Consider the following 27620-nt stretch of genomic DNA (forward strand, 5'->3'; position numbering starts at 1 on the left):
TCGCCACCTCATCGCAGGGCCAACACAGATAGACAGACAACATTCACACTCACATTCACACACTAGGGCCAATTTAGTGTTGCCAATCAACTTATCCCCAGGTGCATGTCTTTGGAAGTGGGAGGAAGCCGGAGTACCCGGAGGGAACCCACGCAGTCACGGGGAGGACATGCAAACTCCACACAGAAAGATCCCGAGCCCGGGATTGAACCCAAGACTACTCAGGACCTTCGTATTGTGAGGCAGATGCACTAACCCCTCTGCCACCGTGAAGCCCTTGTGCAAAGTCTTTATGTTTAATGTGAATACTGTATTAGTTGTTTAGACAAGTTTAGATTAAGGAATGATGTTTTTAAATGGGAAAAAGACGTTGATGACGCTTGTTTTTATGGTAGCATTTACGATAACTATCAAGCTAGTCGCTCCATAATTTTATTGAAGTGCAGTTATCAATCACGGTTTTTCCATAATTTTTATTTAATCTGTAATACTAACCGTGGGGAGCTTTACAGTGGCCATTATTACTACCGTTTATGTGCATGTAGTACATGGGTGTCAAATTTGGCCCGCCGTGTAACTTCACTTGGCCCTTGAGGCGATATCAAATTAACACTAAAGCTGGCCCGCCGATCCTCCCGGGAGTCTTCCAAACGCCAGCCAGCCAGCCAGCCAGCCAGCCAGCCAGCCAGCCAGCCAGCCAGCCAGCCAGCCAGCCAGCCAGCCAAACGAGTGCTGGCCCAGTCACATAACATGTGCGGCTTCTGCACGCACACACATTAGAATGCAACGCATACTTCATCAACAGCAATACAGGTTACACTGAGGGTAGACGAATAAAAAACTTTAACACTGTTAGAAATATACGCCACACTGTGAATCCACACCAAACCAGAACCCTTTGCAGCGCTAACTCTTCCGGGATGCTACAAGGTGTGTGTGTCGGGGGGGAGGTTTGGTGGTAGCGGGGATGAATTTTGTAGCGTCCCGGAAGAGTTAGTGCTGCAAAGGATTCTGGGTATTTGTTCTGTTCATGTTGTGTTACGGTGCGGATGTTCTACCGAAATGTGTTTGTCATTCTTGTTTGGTGTGGATTCACAGTGTGGCGTATATTTCTAACAGTGTTAAAGTCTTTTATACTGGCACCCTCACTGTAACCTGTATCGCTGTTGATGAAGTATGCGTTGCATTCGCTCGTGTGTGCGTACAGAAAATGCACATATCTTGTGACTGGGTCTGAACGATGTTAGAATGGATGAAAAGCGGACGTGACGATAGCTCGTAGAGTACGTTAAAGGTTAATTTGTTCAACCTTGGCCCGAGGCTTTGTTCAGTTTTAAATTTTGGCCCACTCTGTATTTGAGTTTGACACCCCTGATGTAGTACAAAATGCCCGCAGCTGCTGAAACATATGCTCCTCTGTAACTGAGGAGATGATAAAGTTAAAAACTTGGTTTAATATGAACAAATTGTGTCTGAATTTAAAGAAGACCAAAATCATGCTCTTTAGCGATCGCAAAAGTGATATACGCATCAGGATTGTTATTGATGATACACCAGTAGAATATGTTTAAAAAAAAATTCATTCTTAGGAGTGGTAATAGATGAAAATATCTCATGGAAGCCTCACATAAGTTACCTGAGGACAAAAGTTGATAAATGTGTTGGAATGATAAGGAGATCATGTCATTTATTGAACACCAATGCTCTGCTGTTATTGTATCATTCATTTATTATGTCGTATTTAAACTATTGTGTTGAAGTCTGGGAAAATTGTTATAAATCCCATCTACAGCCTTTAGTCACTCTGCAGAAAAAGGCCATTAGGATTGTGTCTAATGTTCACTACAGACATTATTCAAATCCACACTTTCATGGAGTTAAAGCAACTTAAACTGCACGATGTGATCAATTTTAAAACTGCTCAAATTATGTTTAGGGCATCCCAAAACTCTCTACCATCCAATATACAGAACCTATTCCAGGATAGAGATGCTCACCATAGTTACAGTCTAAGAAGAAACAACAAATTATATTTGCCTAAATTTAGAACAACTTTAAAATCAATGTGCATTTCAGTGCGTGGAGTCACTCTGCGGAACAGCTTAGGGGATGAGTTAAAAACGTGTTCCAACATGATTCAATATAAAACACTGTTTAAAAAAGAAATACTGAAGAAGTACGAGGAGGAAAGAGAGTGATGCCCTCAGCACAGAGCGATGGGAGCGAGGTGTATTGTCAGAGAGTGTTTGGGCCTGTGTGTGTGTGTGTATGTGTATGTATGTGTGTACGTGTATGTGTATGTGTGTGTGTGTGTGTGTGTGTGTGTATGTGTGTTTTGTCTCGTCTTGTCTTGTCTTATACTAACAGTGGTACTATTATATTGTTAGTGTACAGGAGTGTTTCTTGTTTTTGTTTGTATGGTATTGTTCTTGTATTATATGGTTTATGTTAAATGTGGAGTGAGTGAGAGGGGTTGGGATATTATAAGCATCTGCTTCATCCAACCCCTTTTCAAGCCTTGCATAAATGTCTCTGCCAAAAGTAAAAAAATAAAATTAAAATAAAAAGTGTTGTACTGTGCAGGTTTGAAATAAATACTTAAATTAAATTCAATATACAAAAGAGTAACTGCTCTTGTAACCCGTTGCAACGCATGATTATCGACGCTAGAAAACTTACCGAGTTTATGTTCATTTAACGTTCAATTAATCGACATATCGAATATCGGCCCAGGCCTAGGTGATGACATTGAGGAAAAGTGTGATGATCAGTATAGAAACAGAAATGTTATTTGGTATGATGTTGGGAAGCAGTACAAATGCCTCCACACGCCAAAATAAATCAACATCAATAATAGTTAAAAAAAATTTCGTTATGTAATGGAGGCCAACCAGTGTGGCCGGGCCATGTGTTCGTTAGCAAACCTTACTCCCTAACGACCTCAAGAGCAGTGCTGGCTCCGATATCCAGCACTGGTGAGAGCCTGGGCCTTTAGCTCGGGCGGAACAGAAAGCAGGGACCAAACCACTGGTTACACCTATGTGAAGAGACTCGCCTTCCAAGCAAAACCAGTAATGACTCTGTTTTAAATGATCAATTCAGCAACAACTGACTTAAAATTTTTTTTTTTTTTTTTTTTTTTTCAAAACGCCACAGCAGGAAAAAAGAAGGTGATAGTTTGACTTTGGAAATGATTAATGACTTCTTCAGAATATTCCAATGGTGACACACCCTTTCCTGAACTAACCCTCCCGCCTACATGTTTGCAGCCCTTTTGCTCTGGGACTGGATCCTCCTCTTTACAGAAAGCGTCAAGCTTTACTTGTTTGTACTTTCACTCCTCTCCGACTTCACACACTCGTTGACCTTTGTTGGACAACACTGGGAAAACGGGAAACGGCAACGTGCAAAGCAGACACATTTACTTATTTACAGTATATGACAGCATTCTGATAATATTCCTCACACCAACGCAGTGTTTTAAAAGGCTGTCAACTATCGGTACAGTGATATATGTCTCTGTTAACAATGCCCCCGGGCCCCCAGTAACACAACCGCTCAAGGAAACATCCCAAAAGGACAGTCTTTACAGGAGAGAACAGTTTCCGTAGCAACACGCGCCTAAATCTAACACCTCCACAACCTTCTCTACAGACACTGAATTTACTGTCATGTAAAAACTGTTTTTCACTGCATTTCTTTACTTAACTTAAAATCAACATTAACTAACATGTCTGTTTAAAAGAGCCTCCTACATTCTTATAGAGCATGGTGTCAAACTCTGGCCCGCGGGCCAAATTTGGCCCACCGTGTAATTTCACTTGGTCCTTGTGGCGATATCAAATTAACACTAGAGCTAGCCCGCCGATTATATTCAACGGCAGTGCCGCGGTAACACCGCATTCACCGCTAATTCTCATACTTGTCAACCCTCCCGGGAGACTCTCAAATTTCAGTGCCCCTCCCAAAAATCGTCATGTCCGCTTTTCACCCAGTCTAGTGAATGCTGGCCCATAATATGTGCGCCTTCAGCACGCACACACACGTGAATGCCAAGCATACTTGGCCAACAGCGACACAGGTTACACTGACGGTGCCCGTATAAATAACTTTAACACTGTTAGAAATATGCGCCACGCTGTGAATCCACACCAAACAAGAATGACAAACACATTTCGGGAGAACATCTGCACCGTAACACAACATAAACACAACAAAACAAATACCCAGAATCCCATGCAGCCCTAACTCTTCCGGGCTGCAATATATACCCCCGATACCACCAAACGCCGAACCCCGCCCACCTCAACCGACGCACGGGGGGTGGGCGGTGTGTTTGTCATTCTTGTTTGGTGTGGATTCACAGTGTGGCGCATATTTGTAACAGTGTTAAAGTTATTTATACGGGCACCGTCAGTGTAACCTGTATCGCTGTTGGCCAAGCATGCATTGCATTTACGTGTGTGAGCGTGCTGAAGTCGCACATATTTTGTGATCGGACCGGCACGTTGTTGGAATGGATGTAAAGTAAACGTGACGACAGCTCGTGGAGGACGATAAACGCAGTGCCTTTAAGGCACGCCCCCAAGACTGCGGTCCGGGTGGACGAGATATAATGACTGAGGAACAACTTCGTTCGGTAATGAGGGATGCCTCAGCTCAAAGCCTGAGCCCTGACATTAATGAACTAGCATCCAAGAAAAGATGGCAGGTATCTGGCTTGGGCACATCAGATTATATCAGTGTGTTGCAAACTGAGCAGTTTAAAGTCCTGAATGGTTGTTTTATTCATTGTTATTTTATTTTCTAATTTATTAGCCTGTGGAAAAAGTTAATGTTGATATTTACCTCAGAAGGCTGCAAATAGAAAAGAGGCATTACATTTTTATTTAAATTGTATTTGATATGCCATTGATATTTTTTAATTATTATTATAATTATTTGCAACTCGATTTTGCATGTCACTATAAAGTTATATCAGCCTTGCTTGTCCAATATTCAATGCAAAACTTGTTTGGGTCCCTATTAAAATGTTAATTTGTTCAACCTTGGCCCGCGGCTTTGTTCAGTTTTAAATTTTGGCCCACTCTGTATTTGAGTTTGACACCCCTGTTACAGAGTAACATTATTTTTCTTATTTCTCTTGAAGTCAGCACATACTGCAATATTACAAAATATTGTTTTAAAAACAAATACTAATCTCTAAATTCTGTGACTTTGAAAAATAAGTCTGACAGAATTATTCTTTTTCCCAATTCAAAATCTATAAAACTGTTAATTCTTTTTTTTTTTTTACTCACATCTATAATAATTTTTGTCTGATTTCTTACAATACGCTGTTCCTCAATTCATCACATATATATTTAAAAAAAAAAAGTTTAATTATATGATCACTTCATATTGCTTGAATGTATATGACGTCACGTTGGGCCCACGTCCGGCTCATTAAATACGCCTGGTGGTCAAGTCAGCGTCCGTTCTCAATGGGTATTAGGCGCCATTTAGCCTTTCTCCAAGAAAAATGCCTTATGCTTGTGTTGTTTTTGGCTGTACAAACCGTTCAAATCCTGAAAAGGATCAACGCTTCTACAGAGTTCCTCGGAAGAGTACAATATTTGATGAAAAACAACAAGAAAAATGGCACACACTTCAGTCCAAGTGAGTCGAAGAATGCACAAGTTTGCAGTGACCACTTCGTTAAAGGTTTGTTTGATATACTTTCAATGTTTAGTATTTCCCATTTAATTATTATTATCTTCAACATTAATTGTATTTCTTAAAACGCATTTTTGCTACGAGTGTTTCGTAAAGCACCAACTCGGCGAGTCTAAACAAAAGAAAGCAAATGTGAGCAAAACCTAAAGAAATAAGCTTTTAAAAACCAAAGTCAGCAATCATAAATGAAGCCTTCAACACATACACAAAGTTGACATCTATTTGATACAGATGGGAAAAACATGTGTACTTGTAAACGGCGCGTGCAACAGCAACAAACTTGGCTGCTTAGACGCAAAGTTAAATCATGAATTGCAAAATTAACCGAGCAAAACTAATGTATATTTATCCGGGAGAGTCTTGATACTAATTTCCTTGACCCAGCCACACACAAAGAAGTTGTAGACCTCCATGCTTTTCCAAGTTTCCATCTGTTTTGTCATGTAGTATGGCGTCTGGAGCACGGTACTTCGATATGTCTGGGAACGTGACCGACGTATAATCCTTGATATCACTTGACAAATATTTTTTTTAATAAAGCATAATGTCATAATCTGTTGGTGGTGAACCCCAAGATGCAGAGATGGCAGGTGTAGCGCGGGAAAACATGACTTTAAGAAGATAATAGGAACCAGGAAACAGGATAACAGGAGATAGCAAACAATCATCGAGCCCTGACTGGAGGGCGAGGCAGGCATAAATAGTAGCCAGCTGATTGACAACTGGTGTGGCCAGGCTGCCAATCAGCGGCAGGTGAAGGGAAACAGCACTCTGGGAGCCAAGCAGGAAATGGAACCAAAATAAGAGCGCTGACAGGAAACAAACCCCAACCAAGAAAACACAACCCGATGTGAATGTGACAGATAGTCACACATAAGGATCTATTCCATTGCAGTTTGATTTTTTTGCTTGTATCTGCTATTTGTAGGAAGATTTAAGCCTCTTTTGTACACAGATAGCTTGCGCGCTGCTTGCTGCACGACAGCCATCTTGGCTTGGTTGACCACTACCGATTTTTACTTCTGGGAAGAAGTCACATCATGAAATACAAATCAATACATGGAATACACGGAATACATGTAATACAAGCAATAAACACCCCCCACCGTCGCAAGTTTGCACTATTGACTTTGTTTTGATCAAACAATTGAATGCAGCTGAGATAGGCTCCAGCACCCACCGCGACCCCAAAAGAGACAAGCGGTAGAAAATGGATGGATGGGATTGTATGTAATAAAAGAGAATAAGGAACCCATTTAAAGAGTGTGGTGATATTGTTACAGAGGCAGTGTTTCCCACAGGACAGGCATCTATTTGTGGTGGTGTGGTCGGGGGGCGGGGGGTGACGGCGGCAGCGGCGATGACCAAGAAGAACGCGGAGTTGGAATATAAGTACAACACTTTATGTACATATTTAGCTCATTAAAATTACCGACAGGAAGGCGAGAAACACTTTATTTCAACAGACTCTGGCGCCGTACCTGTCGTCAAAACTCCAAAGACCGACTGCACAGTTGCGTTAACAAAATAAGAGTCTCAGAAAGCTGGCGTGCACAAGCTAGCAAGCTACGGAGTTTGCCGACAATGTATTTCTTGTAAAGTGTATACAAAGGAGTACAGAAGCTGGACAAATAAGATGCCAAAAACCAACCACTTTCATGTGGTATTGGACAGAAAGGAGGACTTTTTTTCTCCTCCATTCGAAAATGCGGACGTTATCAGCACCACTGTCTGATTCCTATCAATGCAAGTCATCACAATCAGGTAATACACCAACTTATATTCTTGTCTTCATGAAAGAAAGGAATCTATATGTGTTAAACATGCTTGTATTATTTTTAAACACCTTTAACTTGTTAACAATATTAACTATATGTGTTAAACATGCTTGTATTATCTTTAAACACCTTTAACTTGTTAACAATATTAACTATATGTGTTAAACATGCTTGTATTGTCATTAAACACCTTTAACTTGTTAACAATATTAACTATATGTATTAAACATACTTGTATTATCATTAAACACCTTTAATTTATTAACAATATGTGTTAAACATGCTTGTATTATCTTTAAACACCTTTAACTTGTTAACAATATTAACTATATGTATTAAACATACTTGTATTATCATTAAACACCTTTAATTTATTAACAATATTAACTGTATGTGTTAAACATGCTTGCATTATCATTAAACACCTTTAACTTGTTAACAAAAACATATATTTCATAAATAAGTAAATATAAATTATATATATGAATGAGGTAGAGCCCCACGACTTGATCAATTGAAAAGTAGCTCGCCTGCAGAAAAAGTGTGAGCACCCCTGAGTTACACCCATCTGAACAGGTCAGCCACCTGTTTAAAGCCCGATCACAGTTGAAATCTTGAAATGAAGGGCCTTTAATGGCCAAAACATTAACCTGGACAACATTTTAACAGCTGGTTGGCTCAGATTTTATTCTTTTCATTGCATTCACATGCTGCAGTGGACAGTGGACAATTTAGCTTCATTATTAATGCAGTATCTGAAGCACCGTCTCCACGTGTGTTTATTGACAACAGGGTTATAACCTGGACACGTTAGCTCGTCGGTATGGTAACACGTGACGTGACAACAGCGGCGGTGTTAATGAAGCAGCGTCAGGCTGCTCACCGTGAGTGAAACGCTCGGTGAAATCGCGGATTAACGTTAAATATATGACGAGCCGCGAGCGATGCAGCTATAACTTATCTACCTACAACCTATATTACCCTCGTATTTTGATCCGGTCGGTCCGTTCTTTTACTCCGCCGTCTTCTACTTCTTCTTCTTCTTCTTCTGGCCCACCAGGTGAATTAAGTGCTATTGGCGGAGTTATAATGCATAGTAGGCTACCGCCACCTACTGCACCGGAGTTGTAACTACAAGGTACATTCACAGACAGAGTCCCATTGCTTTTATGAGCGGTCGAGCGAGTCAAAAGCCGAAAAATCCATTTGTGGCGGACGTAATTCTTTCGTGGCGGGCCGCCACAAATAAATGAATGTGTGGGAAACACTGAGAGGCAATAACACTCACCATGATACATGAAAAATTCACAGTTAATACATGAGATCGGTATCTGTCAATCTCATCCACGGAGAATCAGCAGAATAAAACCAGATCAGAAAAAAAGGTATACTGATTTAATAGAAATGTGATATTTAAATATAACCCTCCTATGCAAAAATGGATGAATAAAAGAACAGCCAGCTGTAATCTTGTGTGTGTGTGTGTGTGTGTGTGTTGTGAGTCTTACCAACAATAATGAGCATCACGCCAATGACGGGCAGCAGTGAGATGTTGAGCGTGCAGCACAGAGCCACACAGGCGAGGATGAAGGCAATGACGAGGATGATGAGGCCGATGATCATTAAGGCGGCCACCGCCTGCGCCCACGCTGCACATGTAAGACACAAACACACGCTCAGAAAGTGTCGTCTTCATGTCATGTTAAAAACAAACACCGGCCGTAACATTAGGTACGGCAATCTGAGTCACATCCATGCATATCAAAGCAGATGTAAGGTGTGTGCACATCACAAAGCCCACACTGATATCAAGCGAAGAGTGTTGACAACTTCCCACGCCTCGACCAGCACACACGCCCCCCCTGCGGAGGAACCACGTGGCGCCCCTCCAGATGGGGATGAGACTGTAGATATGAGGACAAACTGTACAACCCTCACAGTCTTCATGCTAAAATCTGTTAGCTGATAAATTTAAATCATTACATGCGTTAAACCCGTATGTAGGATTTTAGGGGGCCGGTATCAGGGTTCATAGGCTGTAGAATTTTTTTCAAATAAATGTTCCAGCTGGAGGTAAAATATTTCAATAAAATAAAATCTGGAAAATGGGGGGCTTTAATTTTTTTTCTCCCCAATTTCATTTATTACTATCAACCATGAATTTATTGAACTATTTTTCACATACTAAACAATTATGATACCTAATCCCAACAAAAAAGATGACAGTGTGCCACAAAGATAATTAATAGCAAACAGAGCACAAATGTAGTATTTGTTACAATATTTCTTGAGCTAACAAGCAAACTACTCAGTCAAGGGACTTGTTGTTGTGACAAATGCAATTGAATTTCAAGCCTTTTATCCAAAACCCAAAGACTTTTCAATAGATTTCAAGCATTATCACAAATTCCAAAGCCTGCAGCGAGGAGCGAGTCTCTCGAATGTGTACATTTCCATGGCAACCAGAAAGGGTCCAAACAAGCACTTGCTGTGTTGTGCCTCAATAAGTTACTGTTCCTGTACAGCAGTGCTTCTCAAATAATGGGGTGGGGTGGGGCAGAGGGGGTATTAGCGTCCTTTTTCATTCTTGAACAGCTAGGCAGCAGCAATGCTCAAATGAATCAACAGGCTCAACCAGGAGATATGACCAACTATATTGGTTAGGGGTGCACAAAAAAATAGCGATTCTAATTAATTCTGATTCTAAATGGACTCATCATTTTTTTTTTTTAAATCTGTTAAAAAAAAGAGAAAAACATAATTTTTTTTATTTTTTACAGAAATACATTTAAAAAAAAAAAAAATTCTAACCTGTAACAAAACATTTTCATTAGTATTATTATACCCAACATACATTGTGAGAATCAGTTTTGAATAGAGAATCGTGTTGAATCAAACAATTCTGAATCGAATCGTCACCCCAGGAACAGGAATCGAATCGAATCATTAGGTGCTTAAAGATTCACAGCCCTTGTTATCAGTGTCAATAATTTGTCACAATAGTTAGAGCATAAATATTAAAGGGTGCATAAAAAAAAAAAATCGCTAATCTAATTCATCCCGATTCTATATCGATTCATAATTTTTTTAAATTGGTTTTAAAAAAAGATTATTTTTTTTCTAAATCAACTCTTTTTTTTTTAAATCTGCTAAAAAAAAAAAAAAAGATTTTTTTTTTTCTTTTTTATAGAAATACTTTTAAAAAAAATACATTTTTAGGCCATCTCCAAGCAAACTGAAGGCGATTTTCTAACCTGTAACCTGTTTTGATACATTTTCATTAGTATTATTATACCAAACATACATTGCGAGAGTCAGTTTGTATCGAGAAACGTGTTGAATCAAACAATTCTGAATCGAATCGAATCGTTAGGTGCCGAAAGATTCACAGCCTTCGTTATCAGTGTCATAATAGTTAGTGCATCAATATTAGGGGTGCACAAAATAAATCGATTCACATCTGAATTGCAATTCTTTTTCATCTGGATTCTTTTTCATCAAAACCCAAAACCAGTGAAGTTGGCACGTTGTGTAAATTGTAAATAAAAACAGAATACAATGATTTGCAAATCCTTTTCTACTTATATTCAATTGAATAGACTGCAAAGACAAGATATTTAATGTTCGAACTTAGAAACCTTTTTTTTTTAAAATAATAATTAACTATGAATTTCATGGCTGCAACACGTGCCAAATTAGTTGGGAAAGGGCATGTTCACCACTGTGTTACATGGCCTTTCCTTTTAACAACACTCAGTAAACGTTCTGGTACTGAGGAGACCAATTTTTGAAGCTTTTCAGGTGGAATTATTTCCTATTCTTGCTTGATGTACAGCTTAAGTTGTTCAACAGTCCGGGGTCTCCGTTGTGGTATTTTAAGCTTCATATTGCGCCACCCATTTTCAATGGGAGACAGGTCTGGACTACAGGCAGGCCAGTCTAGTACCCGCACTCTTTTACTACAAACCATGCTGTTGTAACATGTGGCTTGACATTGTCTTGCTGAAATAAGCAGGGGCGTCCATGATAACGTTGCTTGGATGGCAACACAAGTTGCTCCAAAATCTGTATATACCTTTCAGCATTAATTACCATGAATTGATTAACGTGGACCCCGACTTAAACAAGTTGAAAAACTTATTCGGGTGTTACCATTTAGTGGTCAATTGTACGGAATATGTACTGTACTGTGCAATCTACTAATAAAAGTCTCAATCAATCAATCAAAGCCTTCACAGATGTGTAAGTTACCCATGCCTTGGGCACTAATACACCCCCATACCATCACAGATGCTGGCTTTTGAACTTTGCGCCTATAACAATCCGGATGTTTCTGTTCCTCTTTGTTCTGGAGGACACGAAATCCACAGTTTCCAAAAACAATTTCAAATGTGGTCTCGTCATACCACAAAACCCTTTTCCACTTTGCATCAGTCCATCTTAGATGAGCTCAGGCCCAGCGAAGCCGGCAGAGTGTCTGGGTGTTGTTGATAAATGGCTTTTGCTTTGCATAGTAGAGTTTTAACTTGCACTTACAGATGTAGCGACAAACTGTAGTTACTGACAGTGGTTTTTTGAAGTTTTCCTGCCCGAAAAGAGAGAAAAATAATTGAGAAGTCCTGCTATACAGTAATGTGTGTAATCATTTCTCTGGCAATGACCCTTGACCCGATATGGTGCAGAGGAGAAGGGGCCTTTTATCAGTTTGGAATAAGCATCTCAACAGGTAAGAAGTTATTTTCACTGTACTACACAATGAAGCCAGAGCCAAGCCTACTTTTGTTGATACTGGATCAGCCAACACCTTAAATTATTCATACCTGTGTGTGTGTGTGTGTGTGTGTGTGTGTGTGTGTGTGTGTGTGTGTGTGTGTGTGTGTGTGTGTGTGTGTGTGTGTGTGTGTGTGTGTGTGTGTGTTTACTAGTGCTTGGCTACCTCGCCCTTGGGCGTCTCACACACACACCAGACGTGTTGGACAAGTTGGATCATCTTTCAAACCTCAATAATCCTGTTTTTAACAGTCTGCACAAAAAAGCAGACACTTCATCAACGTCTTGACCATGCCGTGGAGCTAAATTAAAAAAACGAGAAGCACTTCTTGCAAGAAAAATGAAGCTCAATATACAAAAGTACAGTATGTACAAAGACTGCTACAACACAGGCTGACAGGAAGTTCACGCCCGCCATGTTTGCCTCTAGTCTGCACTGTCGGGGGGAATATTCACGGCTGAGCGACCGCTCTGGTGGACAAGAAAGTCCTCTGTTATGGGGAGGTGTTTTCTACATGGGAGGGAGTAGGATGCAGGGAAGTTGAACAATGTAGGGGAAATGCTTTGAAAATCTTTAAGAAGGAGACCACACAGCTTTTAAGCTTCAGTGGCCGCTGCTATGGCAACACAGAGCAGAGTTCACGCAGGCGAGAGCAGACATACATTGTACAGGGTAGACAGAACAGGAACACTGACGGGTCGCCACTAGGGCGCTGCCCTGTAAAGAAGGTGAGAAAAGGTAAAAATGGGGGAGGTTGAGTTTAAAAAAAAGTCAATCCCAGACTAAGCTCTGAGGAGAGCTCAGTTTGCGGCCAGAAAAAAATGTAATGTACTGGATAATATTGGACATTAGTGGAGCACTATATTTAGCTAGTTATAGTTTATTTGAATAAAACACTGCACAAATTTTAAACTTGAGCTTTCAGACTACTAGTAAGTGTGGAATTCTTAAAGTGATGACAAAAGAAAAAAATAAATGTAATCTTGTGGAAATCTGGTGAAGTTCTCCTACTTGAATGTTCATGAGGTTTAGAAGTAGGGATGGGCACCAAAACCCGGTTCTATAATGGCACCGTTGCCGGCGTAAAACTGTAGGAACCAGACTGAAGAAAGAAGAAGCGTCGCTGCCTCATTTCGGTAATAAACGAATGTTGACTCAGCAACCTGCAAAAAGTACTTAGCGGTGATATTATGTAAGTAATATCTTGTGAGTAATGTAGTAGTAGTAGTGAGATTGTATAAGTAACATCTAGTAAGTAATGTAGTAGTATTGACATTGTACTAGTAGTAAAAAATATTGTAAGTAATGTAGTAGTAGTGATATTGGACAAGTAACATCTTGTAAGTAATGTAGTAGTATTGACACTGGACAAGTAACATCTTGTAAGTAATCTAGTAGTAGTGATATTGTATAAGTAATGTCTTAAAAGTAATGTAGTAGCAGTGATATTGTATAAGTAACATCTAGTAAATAATGTAGTAGTAGTGATATTGTACAAACAACGTCTTGAAAGTAATGAACCGGTAATAATAGTGATATTGTACAAGTAACATCTTGTAAGTAATGTAGTAGTAGTGGTATTGTATAAGTAACGTCTTAAAAGTAATGTAATAGTAGTGATATTGTACAAGTAACATCTTGTAAGTAATGTGCGTATTATACTCAATGGTTAACTGGACATCTTTATGTGCTCGACGCCTCAATCATTGGTATGTTTTCATCTACAAAACCATTCTGGGTATCACGCCATCTTATCTGTCTTGTCTTTTAACAAAGAAACAAGGAAGTCACAATCTTCGTTCAATGAAAGTTCTGCAATTTGTCGTCCCCAAAGTAAGAACTGAACTGGGCAAGAACGCATTTAGGTTTTCATATTTCATTCATTCACAACTCCTCCAACACGAACATTATTGTTTTTGCACTTTTGGCTTCTTATTAAATAACTTTTTTAAATAGATTCAATCTTGCACGTGGAAACTTTAAGTGTGGGCTTTAGTTGATATAATACTCCCGTCAGGGGGTGCATTCTACGTCGGGGGTGCATTATCCGGCACAACACCTGAAACTTGGAGCTTCAGCTGAAGAACAGAACGGCCGACTTTGACTGTTTTTCGCTGGCTTTGGATGAGAGCTGCGATGCACGTGACACTGCCCAGCTGCTCATCTTCTTACGTGGGATAACTGCTGACTTTCAAATCACGGAGGAGCTGGCAGCCATGCAGTCAATTAAAAGGGACAACCACAGGTAATGACTTGTTCACATAGGTAAATGCGTGTTTGGACATGTTAGAACTGAAATGGAACAAGCTGGCAGGTGTGACAACAGATAGTTGTCCAAATCTGACGGGGAAAAATGTTGGACTTTTAAAGAGGATGCAGGATAAACTTTAAATTAACCCTGTGCAGAAATTGACATTTTTGCATTGTATTGTACATCAGGAAGTGTAGTGTAAGACAGTGTTAAAAATAAAACCATCAAAAGCAATCTGCTTTTGTATAAAGTTAAGTTAGGTTAAATGAAAGTATTATTATTATTATTAATTATTATTATTATTATTATTATCTATCTTACGGTATATCAAAAATAATATTGAGCAAAATTTAATTGAAATATTGTCGATGTGGCCCTCCAGCAGTGCTCAGGTTGATCATGCGGCCCCCGGTAAAAATGAATTGCCCACCCCTGATCTAGTAGGTAATGTAGTAGTAGTGATATTGTGCAGGTAACATGTAAGTAATGCTAACAGCAGCCCTCATAACACCAACTAGCACTGCATTGCTAGCTAGTAGCCACAACAACACCGTACTTCCTCATTATGCACCAATGACGGTTACAGCAAGCAACGTTGCATTCATGAACCCCAGGGATTTTTAGCATCAACATTACAATAAAAAGTAGTTTTTTTGTTGCACGTTCTGTATTGCTGCAATAATTTGGACAATTTGTTGTGTGTTCAATTTGTTATTTTGAATATACTACTTAGTTATGATTTAATATTATTTAAAAGTATTTAGATTACTAGTCCGTTCAATTTATATGCCACAAAATTTCATAGGAATAAAAAGGGTTTTGTTTTTACTCAAAAAAATGTTTTCCATTTTTAAGTACCAGTTCAGCCAACACTATTCATGTACAGCTCAAACCTCAATTTGAGGATAAAGTGCTTACTTGAGATTTGACAAATAAATCAGATCTTTCCCACCTTAATTTAACAGAAACACTTTTTAGAATAACATCCCAACTCCTTGGAGGCAAGATTGTGGGGGTAGAATAGTTGCATGAGGCCTACAAAACACGTTATATACTTAAATACACCTTTTCTCCCACAATGAGATCATGTCAACATATCTGGAAGGAGTTTGAGTAAACTGACTAGTGCTGCATCGTATTTAAAAGTCTTGTGATAGCAAAATTTCACCTTTAATCTGATTGTAGGCCACACAACATGAGGTCCACCTGCTCTGTCACGTGAAATTAAAAATGGAAGATCCCATTTCCAGTAACAACTCTACAGTTTTTCATCAGTGTCAAACAATGTGAGATCATACATAATATGTTATGTTCTTCCCTTCACTTTAGCTTTTAAATAATATAATTCCTCATTTATAATCATTTAGCAATTTTGTTAGCGATAGCCATGCTATATTAAATGTGTTTTGTTAATATTTATGACCGTCTGGAATGGGTTAATTAGATTTGCATTATTTGTTATTGGAAAAAATGGTTCGGTTTGTGTACGATTATGTTTGCCCTTTTTAGAAAGGAATACTAACAAAAACAGAGGCAACACTGTCATTTTTAATACAGTCGGGATGAGCATATCGATCTAAATATCGATAGTATAGAAAATAATACTAGCGTGATGGGATTCAATACTTTAGTTACAGTTTGTACATGCAGCAGATTACCGTATTTTTCGAACTATAAATTGCAGTTTTTTTCATAGTTTGGCCGGGGAAGCGACTTATACTCAGGAGCGACTTATGTGTGAAATGATTAACACATTACCGTAAAATATCAAATAATATTATTTAGCTCATTCACGTAAGAGACTAGATGTATAAGATTTCATGGGATTTAGCCATTAGGAGTGACATATTATTTGGTAAACGTATAGCATGTTCTATATGTTATAGTTATTTGAATGACTCTTACCATAATATGTTACGTTAACATACCAGGTACGTTCTCAGTTGGTTATTTATGCGTCATATAACGTACACTTATTCAGCCTGTTGTTCACTATTCTTTATGTATTTATTTTAAATTGCCTTTCAAATGTCTATTCTTGGTGTTGGGTTTTATCAAATAAATTTCCCCCAAAAATGCGACTTATACTCCAGTGCGACTTATGTTTTTTTCCTTCTTTATTATGCATTTTCGGCAGGTGCGACTTACCGTATACTCCGGTGCAACTTATACTCGGAAAAATACGGTACTTGCTTTACCTCAGTTTATCTCTCTCTTGCTCTACTGCTCACTTAGGCACACTTTGCCCCTCGCCTGACTATCTTTCACAAATACATGCCTATAATGGAAGTTGTTTTAATTTGTAGACATCTTTATATTTACATTTTTGTTATTTTGCATTTCTAACTTTTTTTTCCTGAAATAATTCAATGTAGCTAAACATAAGAATTATTAGCATTTAGTTGTATAAACATTTTTATTTGGAAAAAATTCTATTCCCTGTGTTATAGTCTTCAATTAACTAGAGGCAAAAATAACGTATTTTAATATATTGATTGATTGCATTGTGTTTGTGTATGGTATAGTGTAGGGATGTATATCATTAAGATTTCATCAATGTGGAAAAAAGCCTTTTTTATTACCATATTTACTAGCACAAGAGGTTGTACACCACCAAAATCATGTAACATCTCACAGCAGGGAAGTCTTTCATCAACAGCTGCTTTTTAAGTCTTAAAAAAGTCAACTATGTTTGCAGTGCAAAGTGCAATGCAGTTTTTATGTCATCAACTGATAAACACTACACAGTTTTTATTACTACAATTACACTCAGCTAGAGATAATATTTATGTATGGCATTTGCGAGCAGAGTACAGACATTGTACATGATGCATCATATACAATATATATAATATAAATCAATACAATCAATTAGCATGTTAGGTGGGTGTACATTTAAGCAAAGTGTGTTTTGATGCAAAGCAAACGCGGCGCCACTGACTGATGTCAGACGGCGACTAGAGACCTGTCAGGGGATTCTATCTTGCTTCAGAGCAAATTTATGGATTATTATATTACTTTCAATTTTTTGCTTTTTTTAATGGATTGATATTGGCCTGTGGATTACTGGTTCACTAAGTTGACGGTTGATGAAGCGTGGTAGCGGCGGTCATGAGTGAAGCACTTTCACTTCAAAGTAACACTAACTCTTATTAGCGTGCATGACTTTTAAGGACTTTTGAGAAGGAAATATTACAAACTTTTGTGTGGTGTCGCTTCCTTATTTGTGATTATTCCAAGCTGATTATGAGATTCTAATCGTGTCTTTTTTAATGTGTAGCAGCGGCACCTAGAGTGAATGTGACAGTGTGTCATAATTACAACAGTCATTTGTCCAGAATCTTAATGGTCTTCCTGGACCGACCCAATTTGAAACCGGTACCAAAAATACAAGTATAGTATACTACTGAGTATACTATACAATACTGCAGCTAGGGACAATAGTTGGAAATTAGCAATAGCAGTAAACACTTCGTACAGCACATCAGTGACAATAATTGTTTTGGAACTAAGTTCAACTGTATCATCCCTATTCAAATTCAATTATATTCTATTCTACTTAGTATTGGATCAACATCAAAATTCAAAAAGTTACACGGAAGCATTATTTTCACTACATATTAGGGCTGCGGCTGCTATTTTAGTAATCCAGTAATCTATAAAATTTTTTAGTTTGATTAATCGAGTAATCGGATTTAATACATTTTATAGCCTCAATGCATCATTTAGGGAAAATAACACATTTTCTGCTTGCCATAAACATCATTCTTTTTTTCTAATAAATGCACATCACCTTGCTATCAATCTGATGAACACTGTGATATAACTCTGGAACTAATCTGTCACTGTGAATGTACTAACTCATGTTCACGTTGTCATCTTTTGCTTTTTTGCTCTATTCACTACTGCGCTATTATTTATTAGCCTCGCCCATGCTTGTATGCATGTTTAGTAGGGCTGTCAAATGAACATTTTCTAATCAGATTAATCCCATTTTGGAATTTGGAATAATCATGATTAATCACAGGTGACTAGTCCTTTGCATAAGTAAAATTTGCTTAATAAAAGAGACCAATATTTGTACACAAATGCAATTTTTTGGTCAAAATGTTATCCATGAACGTTTTTAAACATTTTACCTAAATGCATGTTATTTATTTGCACAAAGCTTGGTAACAGTTTTATGTTCAATTCTTTCAGGCTGTATTTTGGAGTGAAATTTGCCAGCAAGCACACAAGTCGGGGTCTCCTCACTCATTTTTGTATTAACATATGCATTAATCTGATCACTAACCGTATAGTGGTTAAGGTAAAAGAGCTTGTACGGTCAAACTATCTTAAATGATGAACAATGCAAATTGTAACCTGCTACCCAAGAATGTAAAACAATTGTTCTCAACAAAAGAGGAGGAACATGATCTCGGAGAAAAAACGAATTTAAAACATTAGTATGCACGTACAATACTTAAAACTAAATTATGGAATGGATTAAGTAAAGAAATAGAACAATGTACTAATATGATCCAGTTTAAGAGGTTGTTCAAACTACAAGTGTTTACAAAATACAAGGAAAAAGAATGATGATACTTTTAAAAAATAAGATATTATTCATTTCCTTAAGCGAATCACAACTGACCTAACGAAAGTTGTGCTACAAATTGAAAACAGGATGTGAACATATATGTAAGTACTGCGTTTTTCGACCTATAAGGCGCATTTAAAATCCTTTCATTTTTCTCAAAAATTGACAGTGCACCTTGTAAGCCGGTGAACCTAATATACAGATTAACTCTGGTTGGGGTTACCGACCTCGAAGCAATTTTATTTGGTACATAGTGTAATGATAAGTGTGACTAGCAGATTGCAGTCACATATGAGAGATACACGTGGACTGCAAGTTGATGCCTGTTCAATAAATGAATCTGGCAAGCAAGTCCAAAACTTTGATGTTTCATTGAGAATGTAGAACATTACACACGGCACTCAAAAATATGTGAAAATGTTTTAGTCCGACGTTGGTAAGCTACGAAGTCACACCGCTTACAATCCGAAAAGTATGGTAACTGCTATGAAGTGAAAAAGGTGTAGGATTAAATAAACTTTGCTTCTTCATGTTGAAACTGCATACATGCTTGAAATAAACTTCAACCAACTAACCAAACAAACTAAATTGCATGATTAATCTAAGGGTGTATTTGATTAATACTCTTTTTTTTAATACACTATTTCCCCATTGTGGGATAAACGGTGGCGCAGAGATCACAATACGAAGGTCCTGAGTTCAAACCCGGGCTCGGGATCTTTCTGTGTGGAGTTTGCATGTTCTCCCCGTGACTGCGTGGGTTCCCTCCGGGTACTCCGACTTCCTCCCACCTCCAAAGACATGCACCTGGGGATAGGTTGATTGGCAACACTAAATTGACCCTAGTGTGTGAATGTGAGCGAGAATGTTGTCTGTTTATCTGTGTTGGCCCTGCGATGTGGTGGCGACTGTAATGCAGCTGAGATAGGCTCCAGTACCCCCCACTACCCCGAAAGGGACAAGCGGTAGAAAATGGATGGATAGATGGATGTTACATCATGGGGCGGCATGGCGTAGTGGGTAGAGCGACCGTGCAAGAAACCTGAGGGTTGCAGGTTCGCTCCCCGCCTCTTGACATCCAAAACCGCCGCCGTTGTGTCCTTGGGCAGGACACTTCACCCTTGGTGAATGAATGATGAATGATGGGTGGTGGTCGGAGGGGGCCGTCAGTCCACCCCAGGGCACCTGTAGCTACAAATGTAGCTTACCACCAGGTGTGAATGAATGATGGGTTCTCACTTCTCTGTGAAGCGCTCTGAGATCTGAGATCCGAGGGCCCGCTCCAGCTCGTGGTGCCCAAGACGAGACTTAAAACCAGGGGAGACAGGGCCTTCTCTGTGGTCGGCCCTAAGCTCTGGAACACTCTGCCCCTCAATGTTCGAACTGCTCCCACAGTGGAGTGTTTTAAGTCTCGTCTTAAGACTCACTCTTATTCTCTGGCTTTTAACACTACGTGAGTTGTGTGGTACTCTGTGTTTTTTAAATTTTGTATTTCTATTTATTGTTTTAATTGGTTTTACCCTTTAAAATCCCTTTTAATCATATTTATTTTTATATTGGTTTTATATTTACTTTTTTTTTTTTTATTCAGTCATTGGTGGAGATAAGGATAGTATTTGAATCTTGTTTTTAAAAAAAACAACTTTGGAAAGATTTTTTGTTGTTTAAATGTGCTATATAAATAAAGTGGATTGGATTGGATTATAGAAAAGCGCTATATAATTCTAATCCATTATTATCATTATTATGGATGGTAAATATGTAATAGTAATATATATGGATGTCTGATAATGGCTTTTTGCCGATATCCAATATTGTCCAACTCTTTAATTACCGATACCGATATCAACCGATACCGATATATACAGTCGTGGAATTAACACATTATTATGCCTAATTTGGACAACCAGGTATGGTAAAGATAAGGTACTTTAAAAAAAAATTAATAAAATAAAATAAGATAAATTAAAAACATTTTCTTGAATAAAAAAGAAAGTAAAACAATATTAAAACAGTTACATAGAAACTAGTAATTAATGAAAATGAGTAAAATTAACTGTTAAAGGTTAGTACTATTAGTGGACCAGCAGCACGCACAATCATGTGTGCTTACGGACTGTATCCCTGCAGACTGTATTGATATATATTGATATATAATGTAGGAACCAGAATATTAATAACAGAAAGAAACAACCCTTTTGTGTGAATGAGTGTAAATGGGGGAGGGAGTTTTTTGGGTTGGTGTACTAATTGTAAGTGTATATTGTGTTTTTTATGTTGATTTAATAAAAAAATAAAATAAAAACCGATACCGATAATAAAAAAAACGATACCGATAATTTCCGATATTACATTCTAAAGCATTTATCGGCCGATAATATCGGCGGGCCGATATTATCGGACATCTCTCGAAACATTTTTTGTTGTTTAAAGGGGAACATTATCACCAGACCTATGTAAGCGTCAATATATACCTTGATGTTGCAGAAAAAAGACCATATATTTTTTTAACCGATTTCCGAACTCTAAATGGGTGAATTTTGGCGACTTAGACGCCTTTCTAATATTCGCTCTCGGAGCGATGACGTCACAAAGTGGCGTCACATCGGGAAGCAATCCGCCATTTTCTCAAACACCGAGTCAAATCAGCTCTGTTATTTTCCGTTTTTTCGACTGTTTTCCGTACCTTGGAGACATCAACACGAACAGGGACGGATTCAAGTTGCACCAGTGGCCCAAAGATGCGAAAGTGGCAAGAAATTGGACGTTTGTTCCGCACACTTTACCGACAAAAGCTATGCTACGACAGAGATGGCAAGAATGTGTGGATATCCTGCGACACTCAAAGCAGATGCATTTCCAACGATAAAGTCAAAGAAATCTGCCGCCAGACCCCCATTGAATCTGCCTGAGTGTGTGAGCAATTTAGGGACAAAAGGACCTCGGTAGCACGGCAAGCAATGGCGGCAGTTTGTTCCCGCAGACGAGCGAGCTAAACCCCCTGGATGTCTTGGCTCACACCGTCCCTTATGCCACCGAAGATGATCAAGAGAAGAATATCGACCCTAGCTTCCCTGGCCTGCTGACATCAACTCCAAAACTGGACAGATCAGCTTTCAGGAAAAGAGCGCGGATGAGGGCATGTCTCCAGAATATATTAATTGATGAAAATTGGGCTGTCTGCACTCTCAAAGTGCATGTTGTTGCCAAATGTATTTCATATGCTGTAAACCTAGTTCATAGTTGTTAGTTTCCTTTAATGCCAAACAAACACATACCAATCGTTGGTTGGAAGGCGATCGCCGAATTCCTCCTCGCTTTCTCCCGTGTCGCTGGCTGTCGTGTCGTTTTCGTCGGTTTCGCTTGCATACGGTTCAAACCGATATGGCTCAATAGCTTCAGTTTCTTCTTCAATTTCGTTTTCGCTACCTGCCTCCATACTACAACCATCCGTTTCAATACATGCATAATCTGTGGAATCGCTTAAGCCGCTGAAATCCGAGTCTGAATCCGAGCTAATGTCGCTATAGCTTGCTGTTCTATGCGCCATGTTTGTTTGAGTTGGCATCACTATGTGACGCCACAGGAAAATGGACGGGTGTATATAACGATGGTTAAAATCAGGCACTTTGAAGCTTTTTTTAGGGATATTGCGTGATGAGTAAAATTTAAAAAAAAAACTTCGAAAAATAAAATAAGCCACCATGGGAACTGATTTTTAATGGTTTTAACCCTTCTGAAATTGTGATAATGTTCCCCTTTAAATGTGCTATATAAATAAAGTGGATTGGATTGGATGATAGAAAAGCGCTATGTAAATCTAATCCATTATTATTATTATGGATGGATGGTAAATAAGTAATAGTAATATACTATGATAGTTCCATCATGACATATTTAGACACTTTATATGGCAAACATAAATGGCTGTAGTTGCAGTGTGTTATTATGTTAAGTTGGAGTCTTGGTGGAGGTTTTGGCTCTACTAGACAGGATATGATAAGAAAGCGACTGGGAAGGCAAAGGAATCCAAAGTTTAGGCCTCCCTCCCCCACTCAGCCTGAGTGGATTATTCCCGAGTGGACATGTTACATTCTACACCTGTGCGCCACCAGCAAAGTGTCGATCACTCTTGCTGTTTACTAATGTCGCTGTGGATCGAGTGCGCGACTTACAGAACTCCATGAGGGACTTGCAGTCCCACTGGTCGTTGCGGCCGTGGCACTGGTCCCACATGCTGGCGTAGTGCGACTTTCCCTCCTCGTCCGTCAACCAGCCAGACGTGGCGGCGATGGCGATGATGTCGAAAATGATGGCGAAGAGCAGCAGCAGGGGCACGATCCACCTGCAGCGAGGGTAGGCGATCCCGCAGCGAAACATTGTCGGTCCCACTTGGAGTTGGAGGAGAGACGGGGAAACGGTGTGATAAGCTGCCTGGCTTGTTTTGCTTTTATGCAACGACAGTGTGAGGAGTAGAAATGGAGAGAGAGAGCTAGAGAGAGAGGGGAGGGGGGAGGGAGAGGAAAAAAAAGCCCCACCCGAGAGTGCAATGCAGCCGTCAACCTGGTTTAGGACGTGCAGGGTTGGACTTGTCTTCCTTCACCAAGCCCAGCCCCGTTCAGCGGGTGTGTCATGTTACAGCTCCACGCCGAACAAAGACGGCTGTCCGCTCCAATTTTACACCTGGAATTGTAATCCCGGAAGGTCGACTATGAAGTCCAGGTGACAACAGGTGGCGCCCACCTGTTTGACGGAGTGAAAGCCCACCTAGAGAAACAGATTTTGCAGGAGAAATGTTGATGCAGTACACTGTTCCACCACGTGGTGGCGGTCGAAACAAACCGTAAACGCATACACGCTCTAACGTGGCTAAATGCTGCCCTCTACTGACTTTTTCGCTTCAAATAATCCACAATAACACATAATTATAACAAAGCAGTATGGAAGTTAATATATTTGTTGAGATAGTTCAAATTGAATTGGACAGTTTGGCGACACTGTTTACTGCCAGCTAAAGACTTCAGAAAGTAGCGTGAGTCTTTTTTTATAAACACACACAATTAGACAGCAAACTACACATTCCCGTATTAGTTTAGAATGTGATATCATACAACACTGATGTCTATCTTAAAATTAACTTACTTAAAAGTTGATTCCAATGACATAATGAGAATAATGCGTTAGCTAGCAAACTGGAAAATGAGGCCCGCCTAACGCGCAATGCATCATGGGATTGTAGTATATCCATCCATTTCCTAACGCTTGTCCCTCTCAGTATATTACATTAAATATATATACAGTACTTATATAGTATATCGTTTGCTTCTAGGCTGTATTAAAATAATAAGAAATCTGATATCAGTGCTAGGTTTGTCTTTTTTCTATTTTAGGGTAGTAAAATAAAAAAATCTGTGTCATTTTGTCCTTCAGGTGTAATTACAAGACCACCTAGGTAGGGGGCGGTAGATACTTTTATCACATATCGAAATTTCGTGTGCGTAATCCGGGTTTAAATTGATATGCTTTTGATGAATTAAAAAAAAAGGACTAAATTACGTAAAAAAAAAAAAAAAGGTTTTAATGTTGCTACATTGCCCGCCTACACCGTGCTGGCGACTCTCAGGTATCAATATTTAATTGTTTGCTTGTTACAAAATGTGAAGGGATTTTGAATACTCCATGAAGTATGACTGGTGTGTTTATTCATGCACATTGATTCTTTTCTGGTCATACATTTTGTTCAAATACCCTAATCTGGATTCAGTCCTACTTTTTGATTACCGGTAACTAATAAAAGGGTAGGTAGTTTGAAAAAAAAAAAAACTCTGGTAAAGCAGTAGTTAGGTCCCTTGTTGGATTGAAACCAGGAGTCTCCAACATTTTATAAGCTAATTATTTTAAATATTTATTTTCATATTCTTTATTTTTTTTGCCTGAACATGTCACAACATGTTGGTATCCACAACACACATTTTGTATTGAAACATCAACATAATATATTTTGCATCTCTATCTTGTATTTATCTGGGTTTTTATCACTATAACACAGTGGTTCTTAACCTTGTTGGAGGTACAGAACCCCACCAGTTTCATATGCGCATTCACCGAACCCTTCTTTAGTGAAAAATAAAATGTTTTTTTTCTTAATTTATAAATATAATATGAAATGATGTTATTATATTAAATAAATACTAATAAAGATATACGTTACAAACAGAACGTTACAGGAATGTACACATGATCCCATGTTTACATCTCATTGTGCAACATGTGAATGTTTTAGTGGGAACTAAATGCGATATCGGAAAGGGGTACAAATTATTTCCAAAGCAGGACCCCCACCCAGACATAGAATACTAGTACACAGCTCATGAAAAACAATATGTTGTGTAACTGTCATTGTAAGTGGGCCAACATTTATATTAGAAAATAATCCCATGGAATGACTGCTGTCATTTGATTACAATAATAAAACATTTAACCTCACCTCCCAGGGGGAGGCCCAAGCCTCCATGGGGCCCTAAGCAAAATTTGATTTTGGGGCCCTCTATTTCTGCCAATAATATTGATTGTTGATCATTCACACACCTACTATAAACTCATTGCGGCTCTGGCAGTGTTGTTTACATTATCCTATTGTCAGCCTGGCATGTCTTTACAAATGACATGTCATTTATAAAGATATGGGGGTGGCCCAGTTAAGAACATAAATAATACCAATGAATGAACGAATGATGTCCAGAGTGCCACATATGGTTCCTAATCTTAAAATGTAGAAAACATTCAGCTACAAGAGTGGCCTGGGGTTGAACAGTCCAAGTGATAAAGCTTTGTATTTACAGTAAAAGTGTCATCTTGTCTCATCAGTCTTGTACATATTAGTCTTTAATTACTAGTTTACATTTTTAGTTAATTGTTCATATTTAATGTTTACTTTGTACAAAGAGAGCGCAGTCTACTGAAGTTAAATTCATCAATAGTTTTCCCCTTTGAAAGACGCAAGGCAAAATCCTTCCATTTCACCATGTTGCTACAATGATCTTCACTGTTTTCATGCTGTTTCAGCAGTGCACCTATGTTGACCCAATCCCGCTGTCCCTCGGCTGCCAGTTTTAAGGACTTTTTGGAAAATAATTTGCAGCAAAAGCAATAGACTGCATCTTTACTTCTTGAATAAGTCGGCCAGCTACGCTTGACTTTTTCCCCATTGACTAGCTGTCTGTAGGTATAATGATAATGAAAACTTCGGCCATCATGCCGTTTGGGGAATGAAAAGTTCTCCTTAATAGACAGTGGTCCTCTGATCACCTGCTCAGTCCTGTCTGAATCAGAGAGGAAAGATATGGCGTCACATTAGTGCCAAAAATCCAAGCGCATAAAAACTGTTATCGTGCGCTGATTCTCCACTTTGTGCGCGCGCGACACCCTTTTGCACGCGCGTGGTGTCTTTTTGCGCGCGCGTGGTGTCTTTTTGCGCGCGCGCGGTGCCTTTCTGCGCGCGCGCCGTCTCGGTCTGTGCGCTCTCTGTGTACTCCTGGCATCTCTCCTCGCGCTGTCATTTTTTTTTTTGGCACTTTGGGGGCAGGTATGCTTAGACAGCCCCTCCTTTCTGATTGGCTCTGAGCATTTTTCATATGACCAATCATTCTCCAGCGTAGCAACGTTGTAGCCATCTTACCGCGGACAGCTAGCCTCAATCATTACATTGATGTCAAAGCAAGTTATGGTAATTTAATTAGTACATGTACCAATTAAATTACCATAACTTGCTCGATTTTCGACCAATTTACTAACGGTTTGCCTTGTTACAAATCTTATTACATGTAGATATGACATAGGATGCTGCACCTGTTGAAATTACCTCTTTCGCTATAAAAAAAAAATGACTTAATTGTGCAACATAGTTGTGTAGGGTCAGTGATAGTCAGTTCTCTGATTATTTTAAACTGTTTCAGAATACATTATTAAAAGGCTATTTTTAACATTTTAAAAACAAAATTCAAAGATTATTTCATTAATTTTATGGCTGAATCAAAAGAAATTCCATTAATTAGAAAACAAATGTTCAAGAAGAAGTGAAAACTTTGCGCCTATAACAATCTTGATACATATTGACGATGACCCGCCCTGCTATACTTCTGATTGGCTCTGAGCATTTCGCCTGACCAATCAGAAAGAAGGGGCCGTCTAAGCATACCCGCCCCCAAAGTGCCAAAACGAAACATGCCAGCGCACAGACCGAGACGGCGCGCGCGCAAAAAGGCACCACACGCGCGCAAAAGGGTGTCGCGCGCGCGCACGAAGTGGAAAATCAGCGCGCGATAACAGTTTTTATGCGCTCGGATTTTTGGCACTAATGTGACGCCATAGCAGGCGGCAAACGTCACAGGTGCAGCAGAGGCAGCTTTACATTTAAAGAGAGGCAGGAAGAATAACTAAGCCTAGATCAGCAGCAGCACTCTGTTGACCTAAAATTGTGTTTTTGTACAATAACATATATTTGATCATTTAGAAATCATCAGT

The 27620-nt window shown here is 39.0% G+C and overlaps 1 protein-coding gene across 2 annotated transcripts in view; it reads right to left on the bottom strand.

Moving 5' to 3' along the window:
* perp (p53 apoptosis effector related to pmp22) overlaps positions 1–23840 on the bottom strand; it is a 28933-nt gene extending 5093 nt beyond the window's left edge. Inside the window, exons 1-3 of one of the 2 annotated variants that reach the window (XM_061965180.2) lie at positions 23661–23840; positions 23273–23488; positions 9002–9142 (exon numbers count right to left, since the gene is read on the bottom strand). In XM_061965180.2, coding sequence (XP_061821164.1) covers positions 9002–9142; positions 23273–23477 — 346 coding nt within the window. In that variant the 5' untranslated portion in view covers positions 23478–23488; positions 23661–23840. Of the gene's footprint in view, positions 1–9001; positions 9143–23272; positions 23489–23635 lie in introns of both variants that reach the window. The other variant, XM_061965169.2, reaches the window with a different exon arrangement.
* Positions 23841–27620: the final 3780 nt, after the last annotated feature.

Source organism: Nerophis lumbriciformis, linkage group LG02 (assembly GCF_033978685.3).
Source record: "Nerophis lumbriciformis linkage group LG02, RoL_Nlum_v2.1, whole genome shotgun sequence".
Taxonomy (NCBI): Eukaryota; Metazoa; Chordata; class Actinopteri; order Syngnathiformes; family Syngnathidae; genus Nerophis; species Nerophis lumbriciformis.